This window comes from Toxorhynchites rutilus, chromosome 3 (genome assembly GCF_029784135.1).
Source record: "Toxorhynchites rutilus septentrionalis strain SRP chromosome 3, ASM2978413v1, whole genome shotgun sequence".
Lineage (NCBI taxonomy): Eukaryota > Metazoa > Arthropoda > Insecta > Diptera > Culicidae > Toxorhynchites > Toxorhynchites rutilus.
This window is the reverse complement of record NC_073746.1, coordinates 255,866,812-255,886,457: the sequence shown is the minus strand read 5'-3', so window position 1 is coordinate 255,886,457 and position 19,646 is coordinate 255,866,812. Positions and strand designations below refer to the sequence as shown.

Here is a 19,646-nt window from a genome sequence, read left to right as displayed (position 1 = left end):
TATGTATTTCATTGAGGGAAACCGTGGAAACCTCTGTCGAAATCTTGCTTAATATTTCCATTAGCAAGGCACCTATAAGTATATCTTAAGGTGGCCCAACTTGCTAAAAGCACTCTTCAGCCATCTTGGAATTCTACTGTGTTTTTTTGTAAACAAAATACAATACGCTAGTGCCGAAGCTCGCTCCTGATCAGTCTGTCTCTTTCACGCTTCCAGCAAATAATTCCCATTCTGCTTTCTTCCGTACTGTTTTCATATACCGCTCCCCTAACCAACATAGTGACGAAACGGCCTCACCTTGGGATATACTTCTAGGCGCCTTGATCATTAGATCAGATGAGAAGTGTAGCACATTTAGTAATCTACAGAGTATTTCTAGTTTAAATAATTCTGGAAAATGAACATATTGTTTAGAATCCCAAGGCAAGCTGCTAAAATGTCTACGGCATTCAGCGCTAGTATATTCAATAATGTTAGAAGTATGTAAGTTTTTCGTTGAGATTCGTATTTGAATTATATCACACACATTTTGTTTGTTTCTAGAATACAATCTAAACAGATTCCACCGATAGCGCAGTTCTCTATCTCTTGTAAGCGCTATGATTTGATGGAATTCTTTGAAGACAAGAAAAATTGGGGTGAAAATGAAGTGAAACATGGTCGCGCATGGAACAAAGATGAACTTCGGATTAAATCGAATTCCGATCTGCACAAGTTATGGTTCATTTTACTGAAAGAGCGGAATATGCTTCTGACCATGGAACACGAATGTGAGGATAAAATGGAATTGTTTCCAAACCCGGAACGATTGGACAAGGTAAACTTCGAGTGAAATATAAATCAAAAGGTCGATATCTAGCTTGTCTTTATCGTAGGTGAATGAATCTATGCAGAATTTGGAGAGCATTGTGAGAGAACGGAATCGTGCTTACTTCGAACTAGAAACTGGTGAATCTGGGGAGCGCCCTGGTAAGCTTGTTTCCAATCCATTGGGTTTGAAATTTTACTATCGTATGTTCGAGCACGTTATTCCGAAATATGCCAACAGAAAGTGGAATGAAACCCACCAATTCAATTACCGGGGATCGGCAGTCCATAAGTTTCTTAGATTCTATCGCGAGAAGTTGTACAACGTTAAACGAAAGCAGAGGAATCGCGACCGAAATGAAGTAATTCATTTACTTAAACGGTTTCCAAATATGGATCGTTCTGTGATTGCGCAAAAATATCCGACTGTCGATATCGATAATATACTGAAGCAGGATAAGGTTCGGGGTAATTATATATCAGCGAAGGCTTAACTTTAGGATAAAGCAATTACAATGACAGATACACAATGCTTATTTTGCATTTAATCCGAATAGCCATATACAATACTAAAAAAGTTCTTCATGTGTTTTCGTGTTGAGGTACAAAACGACTACGTTTGAAATTGTTGTTTGAACTTCAGTACTGTTGGACGATATCGTTTTCTTTCCTCACGCTCTGCCAACGACTTTGCAAGGGCTGCTTTAGGATGCAAGTGCTGCGTTAAACGGAATTGGCGTCCAGCTATATCAATATGATAGACTGCATTTTTATCCATTATGAACTCGGTCGTTATCACTTTAGGGCCATTCTGCTGTGTACGACTGATGTAGCCAAGGCATACTAATTTCTCAGAAGAGAACCCATAGCTGTAAAGAAGTCAACTGCATTTTTTGAAAATTTAACCTCCAATGTAATTTGTCTCACCCGGCTGAAGTGACGGTTCCACAATATTCACCGTTCCGATAAAGGGGCTCGCCACCCCATGGCCAAACATCCTTTTCAATATCAATGTCCTCTACGTGGAAAAGAACCAAACGTTTCATCAATCCTTCACGTTTCTGTTTCTCCAGGGCTGCTCGTCCAATGAAATCATCCTTTTTCTGGTGTAACAGGCTAATAAAGCATATTGAGTAGTCTAATGATTACACACGTACTACTTACATCCAATCTCACTGTGTAGTTTACGCCAGCTTCGAAAGGTGTTGTCATACTTGTAAGTTCGTCCCCCCAGAACGGAATGAATTTATCGATTCTCAGCACCCTTTGTGTCAATGTACCAACATCGCGTGCCCCATAGTCTCGTCCAACTGCCATAAGACGATCGTAAACATGAAGTGCATATTCGGACGGAACGTATAAACAATATCCTGGCATCCCTGTATGCGTGAAAGACATGATCATCACATCGCTTGCATAACCAATGTTTAGTTTTCGGTATGTGAAAGGTTGCAACTTTACATTCGAGTTCGATAACTCGCTCATCAATTGAGTTGATTTTGGACCCACTACATTTATGACTGTGTACATCGAGGTGACATCGTTCAGTTTGACGCTAGCGTCCAGCGGTAAATTACGGGACATCCAGTCGTAGATTCTGGTCTGCTGTGATGACGGCGATATCATGAAAAAGTGATCACCATCTTGTCGTATCAACATGCAATCGTTTTCAAAACCACCGTGATCATTCAACATTCCCGTGTGCACAATATGACCAATTTCCACATCAACGTCATTGCAGCACATTTTTTGGAGGTACTCCAAAACATTATTTTTGCTGCGCTCGCTCTGTACTCCGGGCTGGAATTAGTAAAACAGAATAATATAGCAAGAAATTCTAATAAACAGCCGAACTCACTCACCTTGATTTCAATCTTAGAGAACGAAGATATATCAATAATGCCAACGTGTTGTGCACAGGCGAAGTATTCCTTCTCCATAAAATGGAAAAATTTTGGCTTATAGAAACTACCAGGTGGTAATTTTGGCAATGGAGAACCTCCTAAAAGAAACATTAATTAAAATTACCACTTCCAAAAGGCAGCCGAATAAGAAATCGAAGAAATCGTGTTTAGGAGGAATAATTCTTGCTCTCGTAAAATTCTCTATCTATAATCTATTTATAATATTCTTCTCCTTTTCCTTTATTTACAGAGACTTTAAATCTAACGATTCATTCGTCTCCGATCTATAAAATCAAAATTTAAATCGTAGTTTGTGCCACTACTAAACTTTTTTTTGTCAAGGCGGGTTTGTTGTTCATTTGTTCACATAGGTTACATTTGGTACACTGAATTGGATATCATAAGAACCTTCCCCGGCCCCAAAAAACCCCTATATACCAATTTTAATGCCGATCGGTTCAGCAATTTCCGAGTCCATAAGAATCAAACAGACAGACAGAAATCCATTTTTATAGATATAGATGAGGCAAGAACGAGCTTTTATATTCTAGAGGCGAATGAACTGCAAAGTTGAAAGCCTCTTAAAACAAAGAAGTGAAGTGAAAAGCTTTTATAAAATTATGGAACAAGTAACCTAAAAACTTGCTCTGCAAATTCGAAACACTGTTTCAAGAAAAAATATAAAAAAATATAGCGCCGTTCATCTTTAACCGAGTAAACTATTTAGAAAAAATTCAATCGATAATTTCGAAAACGAAACGTTCTAGTGTAAATTTTTTTAAAGAACACTAGCTGATTGGCTTCAATTTGATATGGATCATCTGAATCGGTCGAGTAGTTGAAAAGTTATGAATTTTTGAACAAAAACCTTTTTTTGAAAAAGGGAAAAAGGTGATTTTTCGGACCATTCAAAAATGGAAATAGGCGACGTAATAAAAAAAAATACGGGTCTAATATTTTGTGGCAAAAAACTACCGAAAATCTGTGGACCATTATATCGGAACATGGAATGGCTAATAGATTAAATACTTAATGGTTGTATTGGATTTATATTCAATCTTGGTCGTCTGGCTCTAGATGGAGGAGGCTGAATAACTCGAGAACTAATCAAGCAAATTGAGCCATTTGTCATGTGGAGGTTTTAGGGGGCACCAAACGTTTCTATGGTGGTCCGACACACCTACCCCCTCTCTAAGGGTATGGGGGCTGCCTTACAAATGAAACACAAACTTCTGCATAACTCGAGAACTAATCAAGCAAATGGAACCAAATTTGGGATATGAGGGTTTTTGGGTATGAGAAATGTTTATATGATGGTATGAGACCCCTCTCTCCTCTGGAATGGCCAGGGGGTCCCACAAAAATATTACACATAATTCAACTAAACATATTCCAACCATACATGACAATTGAAAATTTTCGGAAAACTCTGAAGGAAAATGGGAAAATTCAGAAAATTCAATTCCAATATGTTTTAGAATTACATAGTGACAAGCGTTGTTAATCCATTTGATTTTTGCGCTAACGAAATTGATCTTTGATTGAAAGCGGAAATGGATTTTAAAGTGATAAAACGCACTCCAATATATTCTTCTATCTATATAAGTGAAAATGTGTTGCCGAATGTGTTGATAAAAGCAAAACTCGAGGAAGGAATTGTCCAATTTAGGGCTGTCTTTATTCTACCATATTTTCCGTATCGAACATTTATTCCATGTAACGGAGAAACATGTTATTTGCAAGCGATCGAAAAAACTTAAACGAGAATTGTGTCTGAAAGTATTCTGATATTATAATGACGAGTTTTGGTGGAAGTTCTTGGAATGTTATAGTAAAAGGTAATTTTAAAGGGTCGCTTAGAAGATCAATCAATGAACAGAACGTGCGCTTAGTAAGAAAACGTGAATGTTTGAAGTTATTGATAACAAAAAATAAATTTTGGGCGGGACGATGTTTGTCGGGTCAGCTAATGTTTTATAATTCCTGATAGATAGTTGATGTAACGAGTGAACAAAATTTTTAGATAGAATAAATTATCCAAAGAGTCTAGATTATTTTTCTTTCTGATTGGTATTATCTTAAAACATTTCCAAGCAAGAGAATATTTTCCAAACACAATAATACAATTGTACATGTAGGTTAATGGATTGATTAGAATTGGTGAAATGAGTTTCAAAAATGCCATGGGTAGTTCGTCTTAGGCCTACAGCATTTGATGTAACCTTATGAATGGAATTGATTATGGAATTAGTACTCTGAATTAGATATATCTCGCTTAACTTTTGAAAAGGTCCTATGTAACAAAAGTAAACAAATCGAGTTAATGGATGCACGCTCTTAGTTTTCAATCATTGAATGCATTACAAAAACAATTGTTCATGTATCTATCTTCTTCATCTTTTTATCGCCGATACAAAAAATATCCAATGTGCAGATTCGTATTTTAAGCACTCGGCTGTTACTTCGGACGCCACTTTCCTCCGACGCTCGGAACGTCCGAAGTAACAAAGCAGTCAAAACAACACAGTCGTACTTCGGTCGTTTTGGGTTTTCGTTTCTTACAGGCGTTGTTAGCGATTCCAGTGCAATTCAACGAATGATAACAACAATAATACGTCTTTGAAACGAAATGCTGATATTTGAATTGCTGTTTAGTAGTTAGTTTCAGATTCGCATCGTGCAACGTAATATGTCCAATGTGCAAACGCGGCAGTCAAAACGTCCAATGAAACATTTTTCGTTCCTAGGCTTCAAATTTAAGTTCAAATCACTGAACAACAGTTACGATTGGTTTTACAGAGTTATTATTGACTGTTAGTGGTGAAAGTAGCGATAGAGATCGATACTTTTCAATACAATTCGCAGATTAATGTTCGGGTCTTCAACTTCGTTTTTCTCGAGTTGACGAAAATGTTACATTGGGCCTTTTCAAAAGTTACGCGAGATATGATGAATATGATGAGGAATTCCAGAGGAAATTTTTTCATTAAAATTACTATTTATTTCATTGGCTTCGAAATTAATGTCGTTCTGTGCCAGTCACTCCGAAACCCTTTACTTTCAAAATTTTGTCCAAAACTCATTGGTACTAAACGATTAGTCAAATTTCTAAAGTATTTTTTTAAAAAAAGCATTTCAATCATGTCTTCACGCAAGATCATGGTCCATCATAGCTTTTGAATTTGTCCATTAAACCAAGGGATGTGTCGATCCTTATTTCTAAATTTCATAATAGGTACACTACTATCATACTAAGTTTTGACAAAACAATTGAATAAATCAACTGGTGTCCCAGGATCATCGAATAAGAACAAAAAATAAAGTCTGTTGTGATAAAATCATATCAGAATCAATATGTTTGTAGTCATGGTAATAGACCTCCTTGGTAACCATATTTTTATCGAAGTTCAGATAAGCGAAAATGAAGTTATGTTGTGATCAGTGCTCGGCAAAGTTATATTCAACTGCGGATAATCAGGGGACTAAGAAACCGTCGACCTTCGCATTCAATTGGAAATGAGTTTTTGCTTCTTCCAGCAGTTTCTCTGTCAACATGAATCAACACTTTTTTTTCGCTCTCTCCTCTACGACGCTTTGCGCTCATTTCATTATTCACCGGAAAATGGATTTCACGGTATATTGAAGTGACTATCCCCAGACTTATGTCGTTTCTCTCTCTCATGTTCCATGTATGTATGTATCTATGTTTGAGTTCACCATGGGTAAACAATGGAGCCGTCCATCAATGGTGTAACTACATTTGTGCATCAGGAAACAAGTTTTCGTTTCATTTTATATGGACGTTAAAATAAGATTGTGTACGCGGTTAACGAGGTACATGTCAGGGTGGAGTAGTAGTTGTGGAATGAAGTCACACTGAGCCAAAAACATCAATAAAACGTTCAGATTTAGCATTCGTGCAAGGAATATTGCTGTCATTTAGTCAGGTTTCGCATGAACAGACTATATTCACACTAGCAATGCTCATCCATCTTAAGCATATTTCTTGCACATCTTCTTCTTCTTCTTCAATGGCACTAACGCTCCTAGAGGAACTTCGCCGTCTCAACGTAGTATTACTTGCGTCATTTTTATTAGTACTTAGTTGAGATTTCTATGCCAAATAACACGCCTTGAATGCATTCTGAGTGGCAAGCTCTAGAATACGCGTGATCACAGTGCAAGTCGGAGGAAGTTTCTTTGACGAAAAATTCCCCCGACCAGAACGGGAATCGAACCCGAACACCCGGCATGTTAGTTATGACGCTAACCACTCGGCCAAGGGAGCACATTTCTTGCACATATACTCTGAATATTCAAACTGCAAACTGATAATTTATTGGGTATTGTGGAGGTGTTTGAGGAGCGTAATCTCGGTTATGTACACTCAAGAAGCAATGCTGCACTTTTAGCTAAAATAAACATTCAAATAAAGACGCAAACTACCCTTTAAAAGTTCAACGTAAAAAGCGCAGTGCATGCATTGACTTTTAGGTAAGCGTAAATGGTTTTACTAGAATCATTGAATTTATCATATTCTTTAAATTACTTCAGCCCAGTTTATTGTAGATAATTCAGCATAACATTACTTACGTTCGTAATCAGTGTCAAAGTACAACGCCCTCTCATAGGCCATTTTTGTTCCGAACACTGCCCCTCGCGTCTCTAATACGCTATACAACGGGGAACATCTCAATTTACGAGAATATTTGTACTCGCTTTGATTTGGGTAGAGGATAGCATACTGACGACCAACAACTTCTTTGATTCGTTGTTGTAAGTATTGTCGATTGTTGTGCAGGCTCAGGAATCTTTGAATATTGAACGGTAACATCTCAATGGTGGGGGTACCGCTAACAACCCACTCGGCCAACGCCTTACCTACTCCGCCAGATCCCTGCAAGGGGTTCCCATTCATTCCACAAGCCACGTAATAATTTTTGACCTCTGCGGTTTCTCCAAACATCCATCGACCGTCGGGAGTGAAATTATCCGGACTGTTTGTCACATTTGGCTCGATAGTATCCTTAAGTAATGGTATTCGTTCAACCGCCTTCTCCCACAACGGCCAACAATGGTTGGTGAAGTTATGATCCAATTGAGTTTTCCATTCTTTTGGAATATCTTTCGTTCCTTCGAATGCAGGTTTGGCTTCTTTCTCAAACCAACCAACTAACATTTCTTCTTCTAACTGTCGCACGTATAAGTTTGAGTCATAGTCTCTCACGCACGGTAGAAGCTTCTCTGTTGGCAAGTTAAGGTTCGACGAGAGAGCGTAGAAATGCTGCGCGGGATGAGCCGGGATACAAACAGGCTTTCTGCATTTCAATCCTAACTCTCTTGACCACATTCCACTGCAATTGATGAAATATTCACATTTAATTGTTCCAACGTCAGTCTCTACGCTATCCACGCGGCCACCTTTTGTGTTGACCTGAAAAAATATATCAATAGCCATACACTTATTATTCATAGTAACATGCTTACATATCTAACTTCACATCCTTCAAAATACTTAACGCCGTTTTGTTTGGCCAATTTAGCTAAGACTTCCAGGACAAGTGCGGGATCGGCTACACAATCGTCTGGCACGTATACTGCACCCTGAATATCATCTACATTGAGGAAAGGATGTATCTTCTTAGCCGATTCTGCATCAATAAACTCACAGAAAAGTCCTGTCGGAACGTTATAAGCTATTCTTCGCTTCAATGCTATTATACGATCGTGCGTCTGTGCCAAATTGAGACTTCCACATCGCTTCAATCCTACATTGTAGCCCGTATTTTGCAAACGATCATACAATTTGACACTTTCCATTATAATATTTCTCTCCGGAGTTGGCTTGAATAATCCGATTGTGCCGGAACCAAAATCGGATGTTCCACTACCGATTCTGTTCTGATCCAATACCACGATATTGTTCCACCCATTTTCCGTCAAATGGAACGCCACCGAGTTACCAAGCAAGCCTGCCCCGGCAATGACAACGCGCGAGGCCTGAGTTAGGTTTTCACTTCCGGTGGAATATTGCTGAAGCGAAATTTTCAACGGGTGCGATAATTTCGGTAGCAAATTCATCTCGACAGCACGTTTTGTATCAACTATACCACTTATATAACATAACTATGCATTTCGGTAGTTAATGCCACACACATGCAGCTTCTAAACAACTCTTACTTTCATTCATTTTGGGTGGATACAAATTCATCACACATCATTGCCAAAATCGATTTTGCATTAATTTTCACCGCTTGACGGTGTTTTATGACATAACGGTATATGCGCACACCGGCAATGTTTACAAACAGAACGAACGCGAAGAAAAAAACACGCTTTTGTGGACGGTCGCGCGACACAGACTGCACATTGAGAAAAAAAATCGGAATCATGGGCAAACTTTTTTTTCACTCCGATACTTGTTTTAGGAACATTCTTCGCAGTAAGTTTAAGATATCTGATTTTACCTTGAATAAGTGACATTCTACAACGTCTCCTAACTGAGTTTTTTTTATCCATAGTGCTTTCAAAAGAACCCCTAGATGCATTTTTACAAAAAAAACATACACCCCTCCTGTAAACCGGAACATTGAAAAGAGAAGCCTATCACTTCGCTGCGATTCTGTGGCAAATACTTAATCATTTACACTTTACAGCATAACAAGATATTTCTCCATAATCACGATGCGATATTTTTTTCTCTATTATAGTGACCTTCAACACATTTTGGTTGGTTCGTCACTTTTGCTTCCATTTTTGGAAGAATGTCGGGAGTGAGAATTGAACTCATGATCTCTGCGTGAGAGGTATGGATGTTACCACTAGGCCAGATCGCCTCCACGATGCGATGTTGCAATCGTAGCTGAACCGTATCGAGTACCTCGCGATAACGGAAATTGGGTGACGGACAGATTAGAGATGGTGAGGGGCAGATATCCTATCCTGGAAGTGGTTGGAGGCTCATATGAAGGTTTCGTTATCGCCAAAATTAATGGAATATTTATGTGCAGTTGCTATACATCCCCGAGATAGACAAACGAGCAGTTCGACCAGATGCTAGACGCAATGACCTCGGATTTGATCGGTAGGTGACTTCAACGCTTGGGCGGTGGAATGGGGAAGTCGATGTACCAGCGTAAGAGGGTACAGTCTACTGGAAGCTCTTGCAAAGCTAGAAGTGACGCTACTCAATGAAGGTACCACCAGCACCTTCCGTAAAGATGGTCGCGAATCTATCATCGGCGTCACCTTCTGCAGTCCGTCGTTGGTGGCGAACATGAATTGGAAAGTGTGCGAATCGTATACACATAGTGACCACCGGGCGATGCGGTATAGGATCGGTCGACGAAACCACGTGATAGTACGGAGGACAACAGGCAGTGAGCGGAAGTGGAAGACGAATGCTTTCAACAAGGATTTTTTCGTTGAAGCACTTCGTCTAGATAGCAGAGCTTTAGACTGGAACGCGGGAAATCTGACAGATTTTCTGGTGAGTTTTACAACGGAGTGCTGAAATTGAAGCTTCCCAAAGGCGTGGATATCGTGGGCTTCGCGGACGACATCGAACTAACAGTGACAGGAGAAACGCTCGAAGAGGTGAAAATGCTAGCAACTAAGTCCATCGTCACAGTAAAGAACTGGATGCAAGCAGCGAAACTGCGGATTGCTCATAACAAAACGGAAGTGCTGTTGGTGAGTAATCGCAAAGCCGTGTAACGGGCGGAAATCACAGTCGTTTAACACGTGATAACTTCGAAGCGTATGTGGAAATACTTGGGAGTTCTGATCGACGACCGGCTAAATTTCCTCAACCACGTCGACTACGCCTGCTAGAAAGCAGGAAAATCCATCAGTGCGATAGCGGGGATAATGCCGAACAACGCTGGACCCTGCAGTAGCAAAAGGCGTCTTCTACCTACTGTATCCTTGTCAATACTGCGGTACGGAGCGCCAGCCTGGTCTGCGGCTCTCGAATTCCATCGGAATCGCAGAAAACTGGACCGGACGTTTCAGCTCATGGCGATGCGAGTTGTGAGTGCGTACAGGACGATTTCGTTGGAAGAAGTATACGTTATCGCCAGCATGATCCCGACTGGCATCACCCTGGCGGAAGATAGCGAATGTTACAGACGTAAGGGAACCAGCGGCTTCCAAAAAACAGGGAGAACAGAATCACTATTGAAGTGGCAAGAGGAATGAGACACGGCGGAGAAAGGCAGGTGGACGTATGGGCTCATATCGGTGCTATCGACCTGGCTGAACAGAACGCACGGAGAGGTGAATTTTCACCTGACGCAGTTCCTGTCTGGACATGGCTGTTTCCGGCAATATCTTCATCGGTTCGGGCACGCAAGGTCGCCACTCTGCCCGGAGTGCGGGGACGTGAAGGAATCAACGGAGCACGTCCTATTTGTATGTCCCAGATTCACCACAGACGCGTGGGGCTGCCTGTCCTTCATGCTGGGAATATTGTGGAGGAAATGTGCCGGGACGAGGGTACCTGGAACGCTGTGAACAGTGCAATTGTACACATGTCCGAGCTACAGCGGAAGTGAAAGACCGACCAGCGATCTGACAACGCCTGACTGTTCAAGGAGAACACCTGCGAGAACTGCTCAAACAGATGGTACCCCACGAGAGTAGCTGTGACGGAGTTGTGTTGGAGGGCACTACCTAATCGGCCTCCTTTGGGAAGAGAAATCCTGCCAGGGTGGCTGTGATAGGGCGCGCGTCAAGTTGGACGGCGCTTTCTAATTGGTGCATGTCTCGGCAGGTGAACGGATACTGCCGTGGGGAACTGCAAAATGCTTGCATGGCAACGCCTGGAGCGAGCATCAAGGAGTAAGTCTTCATCAAACCATGATACCCCAGAAGAGTAGCTGTGACGGAGTGCGCGTCATGTTAGTTGGCACTACTTAATCGGTTCTCCGCTGGGAAGAGAAATCCTGCAACGGTGACTGTGACAGAGCGCGCGTTAGGTTGGAGGGCGCTTCCAAATTGGTTCACGTCTCGACAGATGAGAAATCCCGCGAGAGTGGCTGTGACGGAGTGCGCGTCAAGTTGGAGGGCAATTCCTAATCGGTACACGTCTCGATGGGTAAACGGATGCTAGAGATGGAAAGTAAATGGAGTATTGAACAATAAAATGCGTGCTGGCAACGTCAGAGAGTGGACTGGCTGATCACAGTGAGGGTCGTTTCGATGGAGCGAGCGTCTAGGAGGATGTCATCAAACCAGCGTGTGTCCCACGAGAGTAGCTGTGACGGAGTGCGCGTCATGATGGAGGGCACTACCTTATCGGTGCTCCGTTGGGAAAAGAAATCCCGCGAGGGTGGCTGTGACGGGTTACGCGTCAAGTTGGAGGGCAATTCCTAATCGGTTCACGTCTCGACGGGTAAAAAGAAAAAAAGCGAAATGAACATAAGCGCAGTGAAGAACAACGAATGGTGAATAAAGAGTGTTGCTGCAGGGGCACTTTCACTGACGACCCTATCTGCAACTAGAAGCACGTCTACCAACAGCGCCAAGCAGTACATACCGTCAAACTCCAAATGAACAATAGAAGGTTTAGCAAGTGCTCAGAAGAGAAGAACGTGTTCTATTAAACTTATTGAATTTCCCTTTGATTACTATTATATATAGTTTGTTGCCACACTAAAAGCCAAGTACACTCAGGTTTCTACACCAAAAGAGGTACTAGTTAGTGCAGGTTAGAAAAATGAATTATTTATTTATGCTTGAAGTATATTATATTTTCTATAATTACCCAGCGAACCACTGTTACCGTTAGGGTTATATTCAACGCGTGTCCATTGTATAAGATACACAGGCACACTGTAATGTATGTGTTATTCTTATACCATATTTTGTGAAACTAATTCAGGTATTTTTAGCTTGAAGCTGATTACCAAATAAATCACGGCTATCGGAAGAACAGCGTGTTTTCCCTGACTTACACGAACAAAAACTTCAAGATTACAATGGACACAAGCAGGACTACCCCGAAGGCCGGCGAATCAAACTGTTCTGGTTGTAAACGGCCCAACAGTTATGACGATATGGTAGCTTGCGACGAATGCGGAAGATGGTGGCACTACACATGTGCCGGAGTAACGTCGTCTGTCACAGATCGCCGCTGGAGTTGCATAAAGTGCTTACCAGCTCCTGCGAAATCTACATCGACTAGTTCGTCTGCTCGTCGCGCCCGTTTGCAGTTGGAACTGCAACATTTAACTGAGCAGAAAGAGTTAAAACGGAAACAAAATGACCTTGACCTAGAGAAGCAGTTTTCCCAGGATAAATTCCGGCTTGAATCAGCTGCTTTGGAAGAGGAAGAAACGGATAATCGCAGTGTTAGAAACCATGTAATTGAGACTCAGGAACGGATAAAGCACACCAGTGAGTGGGTAGAAAAAACAATCGACCCTCAGATAGTTGTGTCACCTTCGCCAACTAAAATTCCGCAAGGACAACCAGAACAGACCGGGCCAACCGAACCTGTTAATATTTGTCAAGAAACTGCTGCGGCTACCGGCGGGTTGGACAACGCCATCACAACTAGTCTAAATCAGGATGTCACCCAAACTAAAAGGAAACTTTATGTCTCTAGAGATATTAAGCAGTTACCGAATACCGGCACATTAGAACATTTACAAGAGCTCGAACAGCAGCTTCAACGTTGCTGGATGCAACTTACCAAGTCAAAATCAGATCTTCAATCTCACCGAAGCCCGAGTCAACCACCTGTACCTACAGTATCATTAGATTCTCAGCAGCAAGCTGGTCCTTCGAGTCGTTCAACCGCAGCGCCTCTACCACCACATCGGTCCGGTGCTCAAGCTGTTCGGAACGAGTTAAGAGAGCGAATAACGAATACGACTCAGAATGTATATTCTAATCGCGGACATAATCCGCTTTCCACTGGAGCACCAACATACCCTCCGATCGCTCAGAGTCTGCCAATAGAGTGCAGCATACAATCACAGATTGTCCCTGAAAATATTCGTCTATCGGAACAGCCTTCCCAGATCAGCCACCGTTCATTCCACCTAACTCAGGAACAACTAACAGCGAGGCAAATAACGCCCCGCGATCTGCCAGATTTCTCAGGTGACCCAGAGGAATGGCCTCTGTTTTATAGCAGTTATAAGAACTCGACGGCCACCTGTGGATACACAGATACAGAAAACATGACACGACTACAAAGATGCTTAAAAGGAAACGCTTTGAAGTCCGTGAGGTATTATCTACTAGCACCGGAAAACGTTCCGGAGGTAATGAGAACTCTGCAGACCCTATATGGGCGTCCTGAAATTATCATAAACAAGCTGATAAGAAATGTACGGGAGTGTCCTACGCCCAAGGCTGAAAAGCTTGAAACCTTGATGGATTTTGGTTTAACCGTTAGAAATCTAACCCAACACTTAATCGCAACAGGACAGCGAACACATCTATCGAATCCTGTGCTGCTTCATGAGGTCGTCGAAAAACTTCCTTCAAGTTTTAAACTGCAGTGGGCAGAAAAACTCATCGCGTGTCCAACCGCTGATCTGAGAACTTTCAGTGATTTTATGTCACATGTGGTAGAATCAGTTAGCAAAGTGTGCTCGTACGTAGAGCAACCTTTCGTCAGGGTTGATCGAAATAAAAATAGAGAAAAGGGGTATTTCAATGCCCACATGGAGGACAAAAATGAATATGGAAATATGGTAGTGTCAGAAGTTAAGAGACACTGTCTCGTCTGCGCGAGAGATCACCGGGTCCAGGACTGTCCTAAGTTCAAAGACAGCGACATCGAGAGCCGTTGGAAATTTGTGCACACACTGAAGCTTTGTCGAACATGCCTGAACCCTCACGGGCGTCGTCCTTGTCGGAACATCAATCGGTGTGGAATCGACGGATGCCAATTTCGGCATCATCCAATGTTACATTCATCACGCACAAGTAACGCGCTCGCCAGTAATGCGAACCTGACATATCACCATTGTGGACAATCGGTCCTGTACCGGATAATACCGGTAGTAGCGTACGGCATCACTTGTTCCGTTAAGACCTTTGCCTTTCTGGATGAAGGGTCGTCGACGACATTAGTAGAATCTGGTCTCGCCCATCAGCTTGGATTACAGGGTCCGCAGGTACCTCTTTGCTTGCAGTGGACCGCCAACATGTCGCGAATTGAGAATACGTCACAGGTGATTTCCGTGGATGTATCAGAGATCGGGAAAAAGACTCGCCACACTCTGGAGAACGCACGGACGGTAGATCACCTCAATCTTCCCCAGCAGACGTTGAGGGTTGAACCACTCCAAAAACAATTTCAACATCTAATTGGTTTACCGGTACGCAGCTACGAAAATGCTGTTCCACAAATACTGATCGGGCTTCGTGATCTATCTTTGGCTGTACCTTTGAAGATCAAAGAAGGGGTAAAAGGACCAATAGCATCCAAGACGCGCTTAGGATGGTGTATCTACGGTCATGTAGATGGCGGACGAGACGTTGAACACCTCAATTATCACACGTGCGATTGTTCAGCCATAGTGAAGCTGGACACTATAGTACGCGATTATTTCAATCGGGAAGACACCGGTGTGACACCGCTCCAACCGCTGGAATCCGTAGACAACCAACGGGCTATGGACTTGCTCCAGCGAACGACGTACAAAGTTGACGGTAGATTCTGTACGGGTCTACTCTGGAAGAATGATCATTTCGAGCTTCCAGACAGTTACGGAATGGCACTTCGGCGACTCACATGCTTGGAGCGACGCATGAAGCGAGATCCAGTAGTAGGAGAAAGTATTCACCGCCAACTCCGTGATTATCAAACAAAACAATACGCCCATCGCGCAACGAAAGAGGAACTGGAATCCGCAGACCCTCGCCGTATTTGGTACCTTCCTTTAGGGGCTGTGACTAATCCTAGAAAACCAGGAAAAGTGCGCCTTATTTGGGACGCCGCTGCTGTTGTCGATGGTATTTCCTTGAATACTCTTCTGCTCCCTGGACCGGACATGCTGACTCCTTTACACTCAGTTTTATTTCGATTCCGACAGTTTCCATTTGCCGTCTCGAGTGACATTGCCGAGATGTTCCATCAGATTAAAGTGATAGAACCCGATCGTCATTCTCAGCGATTCTTGTGGCGTGATAATCCAGAAGATCCACCGCAGATTTTTCTAATGGACGTGCTAACCTTTGGGGCCACCAGTTCACCAACATCCGCGCAGTACGCGAAAAATAGGAACGCTGAGGAATTTGCAGAACGATACCCTAGAGCGGTAGAAAGTATTTTGAGGAGTCATTACGTCGATAATTTGCTCGATAGCTTTGTTACTGTCGAAGAAGCGAAATCCGTCTCCAGTGAAGTGCGCTGGATTCACTCCAAGGGAGGATTCCACATTCGTGATTGGGTCTCCAATAGCCAGGAAGTCATCCGTTTCATGGGCGAGGAACCGAAAGAAGAAACAAGAGACCTCATTCAAACAAAGGGTGCCAACGCCGAACGCGTGCTGGGCATGCTGTGGCATCATAGAATTGATACACTTACATTTTCCGTTTCGATTAGTGACGAAATACATACTCTTTTAGACACAGCTACACGCCCAACCAAGAGGCAAGTCTTGAAATGTATTATGTCCCTTTTTGACCCCCTGGGGTTGCTAGCCAACTTCTTAATCCACGGCAAGATCCTCATGCAAGAAATTTGGAGAACCGGGATAAAATGGGACGATCGCATCGATGAACACCTTTTCGAGCTATGGAAAAGGTGGACGAGCTTGCTTGATAGTGTGGACGGCGTTCAAATCCCAAGATGCTACTTTCAAGGGGCAAATCCATCCCTTTACGATTCGATCGAAGCACACGTGTTCTGCGATGCGAGCGAAGAAGCTTATTCAGCAGTGATCTACTTCCGCGTAATCAGACCAGATGGAGTCCCACAGTGTAGACTAGTGGCAGCTAAAGCAAAGGTGGCTCCGTTAAAATATGTTTCTATCCCTCGCTTAGAGCTAATGGCTGCTGTATTAGGTGTCCGTCTGCTGTCGTTCGTTATCGAAGGTCACACAATACCGATCATGAGCAGGTTTCTCTGGTCTGATTCGAACACAGTGCTGGCATGGATTCATTCGAAACATCGAAAGTACAGGCAATTCGTTGCCTGCCGCGTCGGTGAAATATTGACTTCAACAAACGAAAGTGAGTGGCACTGGGTACCGAGTGCGATGAATGTGGCTGATGAGGCCACCAAATGGACAAAAAGCCCACATTTTGATTCAACCAGCAGATGGTTCCAAGGACCAGATTTCCTTCTGGGATGTAAGGATCAATGGCCTGTTCCGAAGAATTGTATCACAACCACAGACGAAGAAATTCGCCCATGCCATCTTCATCATGTGACGGACGAATACGTTCCAATGATCGTATATGAACGATTTTCCCGATGGGGCCGCATGGTGAGGACCATGGCTTACGTTATGAAGTATATATCCTTGAAAAAACGAGGAATTGGGAACAGAGTTCTAATGCAGGAAGAGATTCGGGCAGCAGAGATGGCGATATGGCGACAAGTCCAAGCTGAAGTCTATTCGAACGAGGTGGCCATTCTGAAGAAGAATAAACATCTACAGCAAAAGGAGTTACTAGCGATACCTAAATCCAGCGCTATTTATAAGTTGACTCCAGTTCTTGACAACGAAGGGATTCTACGCATCGATGGTCGCATTGGATTGGCAAAACAGATCACGACTGAGGTAAAATATCCTGTGATCCTACCCAAGACACATCGGGTGTCCTTCCTAATCATCGACGATTACCATCGAAAATATCTTCATGCTAATTCCGAAACCATTGTCAACGAAGTAAGGCAACAATATTACATACCGCAGCTACGCGTACTCACAAGAAAAGTGGCACGACATTGTCAGTGGTGTAAAGTGTATAAAGCACACCCAACTACACCGAAGATGGCGCCACTACCCATCGCACGGCTCTCACCTTTCATCCGACCTTTCAGCTATACCGGATTAGACTACTTCGGTCCAATACAAGTGAAAGTGTTACGATCAACTGCTAAAAGGTACGTTGCTTTGTTCACGTGTCTTACTATCAGGGCGGTACACGTAGAAGTGGCGTATGATCTTTCTACGGAGTCGTGCATCGAAGCAATACGTCGGTTTGTGTGTCGACGGGGGGCGCCACTCGAAATCCATTCCGATAATGGTCGAAACTTCTGCGGGGCGAACAATGTGCTGAAAGGGCAAATCGAACGAATTGAAACGGAAGCAGCATCAACATTCACGAATGCATACACAAAGTGGGTGTTCATCCCACCGTCAGCCCCCAGTATGGGTGGTAGCTGGGAGCGTTTGGTGCGATCGATTAAGGTGGCGATGGCTGGTTTCTCTCAAAACAAAAAGCTAAGTGATGAAGGTCTCCAAACACTCGTGATTGAAGCAGAATCTCTCGTGAATAGCAGGCCACTCACTTACCTGCCGTTAGATTCAGCAGAGCAGGAAGCTTTGACGCCGAACCATTTTCTGCTAGGCAGCAGTAGTGGTATCAAACAACCATCTGTTCTCATGTTGGATGCAGCAAAAACGGCTCGCAACTCCTGGGATCTGATTCAGCAGAATCTAAATCACTTCTGGTCTCGATGGGTGCGAGAGTATCTACCGACTCTTACTAGACGAACCAAGTGGTTTGGAGATACCAAAGCAATTGAACCTGGTAACTTAGTCATCATCATAGACGAGAACAGAAGAAACGGCTGGACCAGGGGACGAATCTTGCAGGTGATCGTCGGTCAAGATGGGCGCATACGACAAGCTGTGGTGCAAACAGCAGGAGGCATATTCCGCCGGCCAGTGTCAAAGCTGGCGGTATTGGACGTAAAAAGTAATGGTAAAGCTGAGTCTGCAACTGATCTTTACGGGAGGGGGGATGTTGCTGCAGGGGCACTTTCACTGACGACCCTATCTGCAACTAGAAGCACGTCTACCAACAGCGCCAAGCAGTACATACCGTCAAACTCCAAATGAACAATAGAAGGTTTAGCAAGTGCTCAGAAGAGAAGAACGTGTTCTATTAAACTTATTGAATTTCCCTTTGATTACTATTATATATAGTTTGTTGCCACACTAAAAGCCAAGTACACTCAGGTTTCTACACCAAAAGAGGTACTAGTTAGTGCAGGTTAGAAAAATGAATTATTTATTTATGCTTGAAGTATATTATATTTTCTATAATTACCCAGCGAACCACTGTTACCGTTAGGGTTATATTCAACGCGTGTCCATTGTATAAGATACACAGGCACACTGTAATGTATGTGTTATTCTTATACCATATTTTGTGAAACTAATTCAGGTATTTTTAGCTTGAAGCTGATTACCAAATAAATCACGGCTATCGGAAGAACAGCGTGTTTTCCCTGACTTACACGAACAAAGAGTATACAGAAAAAGGGAAGGATCTTCGCTGGTCAGCGCTGAAGACTCGTGAAAGTGAAAGTGAAATGGTCCCAGGGGGAATGAGGTAACTAGTAGAGGGCTTGATTTTAGTGGGTGAGAGCCCCCCTCAACGACTGGCTTAACCCTTCCCAGAAAAGGCTGGTAGAGCGTTTCTCACCTCTATAAAAAAAAGATATTTCTCCATATGAAGATACCCTAAACTGATCCTGAGGCTGATATCGAAGTTAACAAATTGCATAGATTCCTAATGTATATAATGTAACATGGAGTCCAGTTGATTTTTTTGACTGACACCCTAACAATCGGATATATTTTCGAGTGTCCAAATTGCTATTTATTCTTTATTTGAGAGACTTTCAGTCTCCTGGGCTGGATCGCCGTATCGTGCGACGGCAGTAGACATTGGTACAAGGTTTCATGAGAAACAACACATAAAACACTTAACACATTTTACATAAAATAGTTA

At 42.8% G+C, this 19,646-nt stretch overlaps 3 protein-coding genes across 7 annotated transcripts; 2 read left to right on the top strand and 1 right to left on the bottom strand.

The window, feature by feature from the left end:
• Nucleotides 1-255: 255 nt before the first annotated feature.
• On the top strand, nucleotides 256-1,337 carry LOC129778698 (39S ribosomal protein L47, mitochondrial). Of its 2 annotated transcripts, none has more exons than XM_055785765.1 (3): nucleotides 256-479; nucleotides 544-817; nucleotides 876-1,337. In XM_055785765.1, exons 2-3 carry the CDS (start codon nucleotides 608-610, stop codon nucleotides 1,299-1,301), a joined length of 636 nt encoding a protein of 211 aa, XP_055641740.1. In that variant the 5' UTR covers nucleotides 256-479; nucleotides 544-607; the 3' UTR covers nucleotides 1,302-1,337. The 2 variants fall into 2 exon arrangements, with proteins under 2 accessions (XP_055641740.1, XP_055641739.1); XM_055785764.1 differs by having other exon boundaries at nucleotides 261-483.
• On the bottom strand, nucleotides 1,331-8,993 carry LOC129778697 (pyruvate dehydrogenase phosphatase regulatory subunit, mitochondrial-like). 2 transcript variants are annotated; one of them, XM_055785762.1, is made up of 7 exons: nucleotides 8,381-8,993; nucleotides 8,199-8,326; nucleotides 7,305-8,145; nucleotides 2,670-2,809; nucleotides 1,972-2,607; nucleotides 1,735-1,910; nucleotides 1,331-1,676 (listed from the first exon to the last, which is right to left on the bottom strand). In XM_055785762.1, exons 1-7 carry the CDS (start codon nucleotides 8,790-8,792, stop codon nucleotides 1,421-1,423), a joined length of 2,589 nt encoding a protein of 862 aa, XP_055641737.1. In that variant the 5' UTR covers nucleotides 8,793-8,993; the 3' UTR covers nucleotides 1,331-1,420. The 2 variants fall into 2 exon arrangements, with proteins under 2 accessions (XP_055641737.1, XP_055641736.1); XM_055785761.1 differs by having other exon boundaries at nucleotides 8,199-8,992.
• A 3,036-nt stretch (nucleotides 8,994-12,029) lies between these two features.
• LOC129779813 (uncharacterized) lies at nucleotides 12,030-19,229 on the top strand. Of its 3 annotated transcripts, XM_055787525.1 has the most exons (3): nucleotides 12,030-12,420; nucleotides 12,482-12,552; nucleotides 12,605-19,229. In XM_055787525.1, the coding sequence occupies exon 3, from the start codon at nucleotides 12,692-12,694 to the stop codon at nucleotides 18,746-18,748; it is 6,057 nt and encodes a 2,018-aa protein (XP_055643500.1). In that variant the 5' UTR covers nucleotides 12,030-12,420; nucleotides 12,482-12,552; nucleotides 12,605-12,691; the 3' UTR covers nucleotides 18,749-19,229. The 3 variants fall into 3 exon arrangements, 2 of the variants coding, with proteins under 2 accessions (XP_055643500.1, XP_055643499.1); XR_008743776.1 differs by having other exon boundaries at nucleotides 12,030-19,034; nucleotides 19,087-19,229; XM_055787524.1 differs by having other exon boundaries at nucleotides 12,030-12,552.
• Nucleotides 19,230-19,646: the final 417 nt, after the last annotated feature.

Excerpts from the sequence above, each read along its gene's own strand:
- LOC129779813 (XM_055787525.1), top strand. The coding sequence starts at position 12,692 with ATGGACACAAGCAGGACTACCCCGAAGGCCGGCGAATCAAACTGTTCT.
- LOC129778698 (XM_055785764.1), top strand. The coding sequence starts at position 398 with ATGAACATATTGTTTAGAATCCCAAGGCAAGCTGCTAAAATGTCTACG. Across the intron at positions 484-543 it reads TTCAATAATGTTAGAAGTAT|AATACAATCTAAACAGATTC; the intron begins GTAAGTTTTTCG and ends GTTTGTTTCTAG. Across the intron at positions 818-875 it reads ACCCGGAACGATTGGACAAG|GTGAATGAATCTATGCAGAA; the intron begins GTAAACTTCGAG and ends TCTTTATCGTAG.
- LOC129778697 (XM_055785761.1), bottom strand. The coding sequence starts at position 8,792 with ATGAATTTGCTACCGAAATTATCGCACCCGTTGAAAATTTCGCTTCAG. Across the intron at positions 2,810-7,304 it reads CTTTGACACTGATTACGAAC|GAGGTTCTCCATTGCCAAAA; the intron begins GTAAGTAATGTT and ends TGTTTCTTTTAG. Across the intron at positions 1,911-1,971 it reads ACTACACAGTGAGATTGGAT|AAAAAGGATGATTTCATTGG; the intron begins GTAAGTAGTACG and ends CTGTTACACCAG.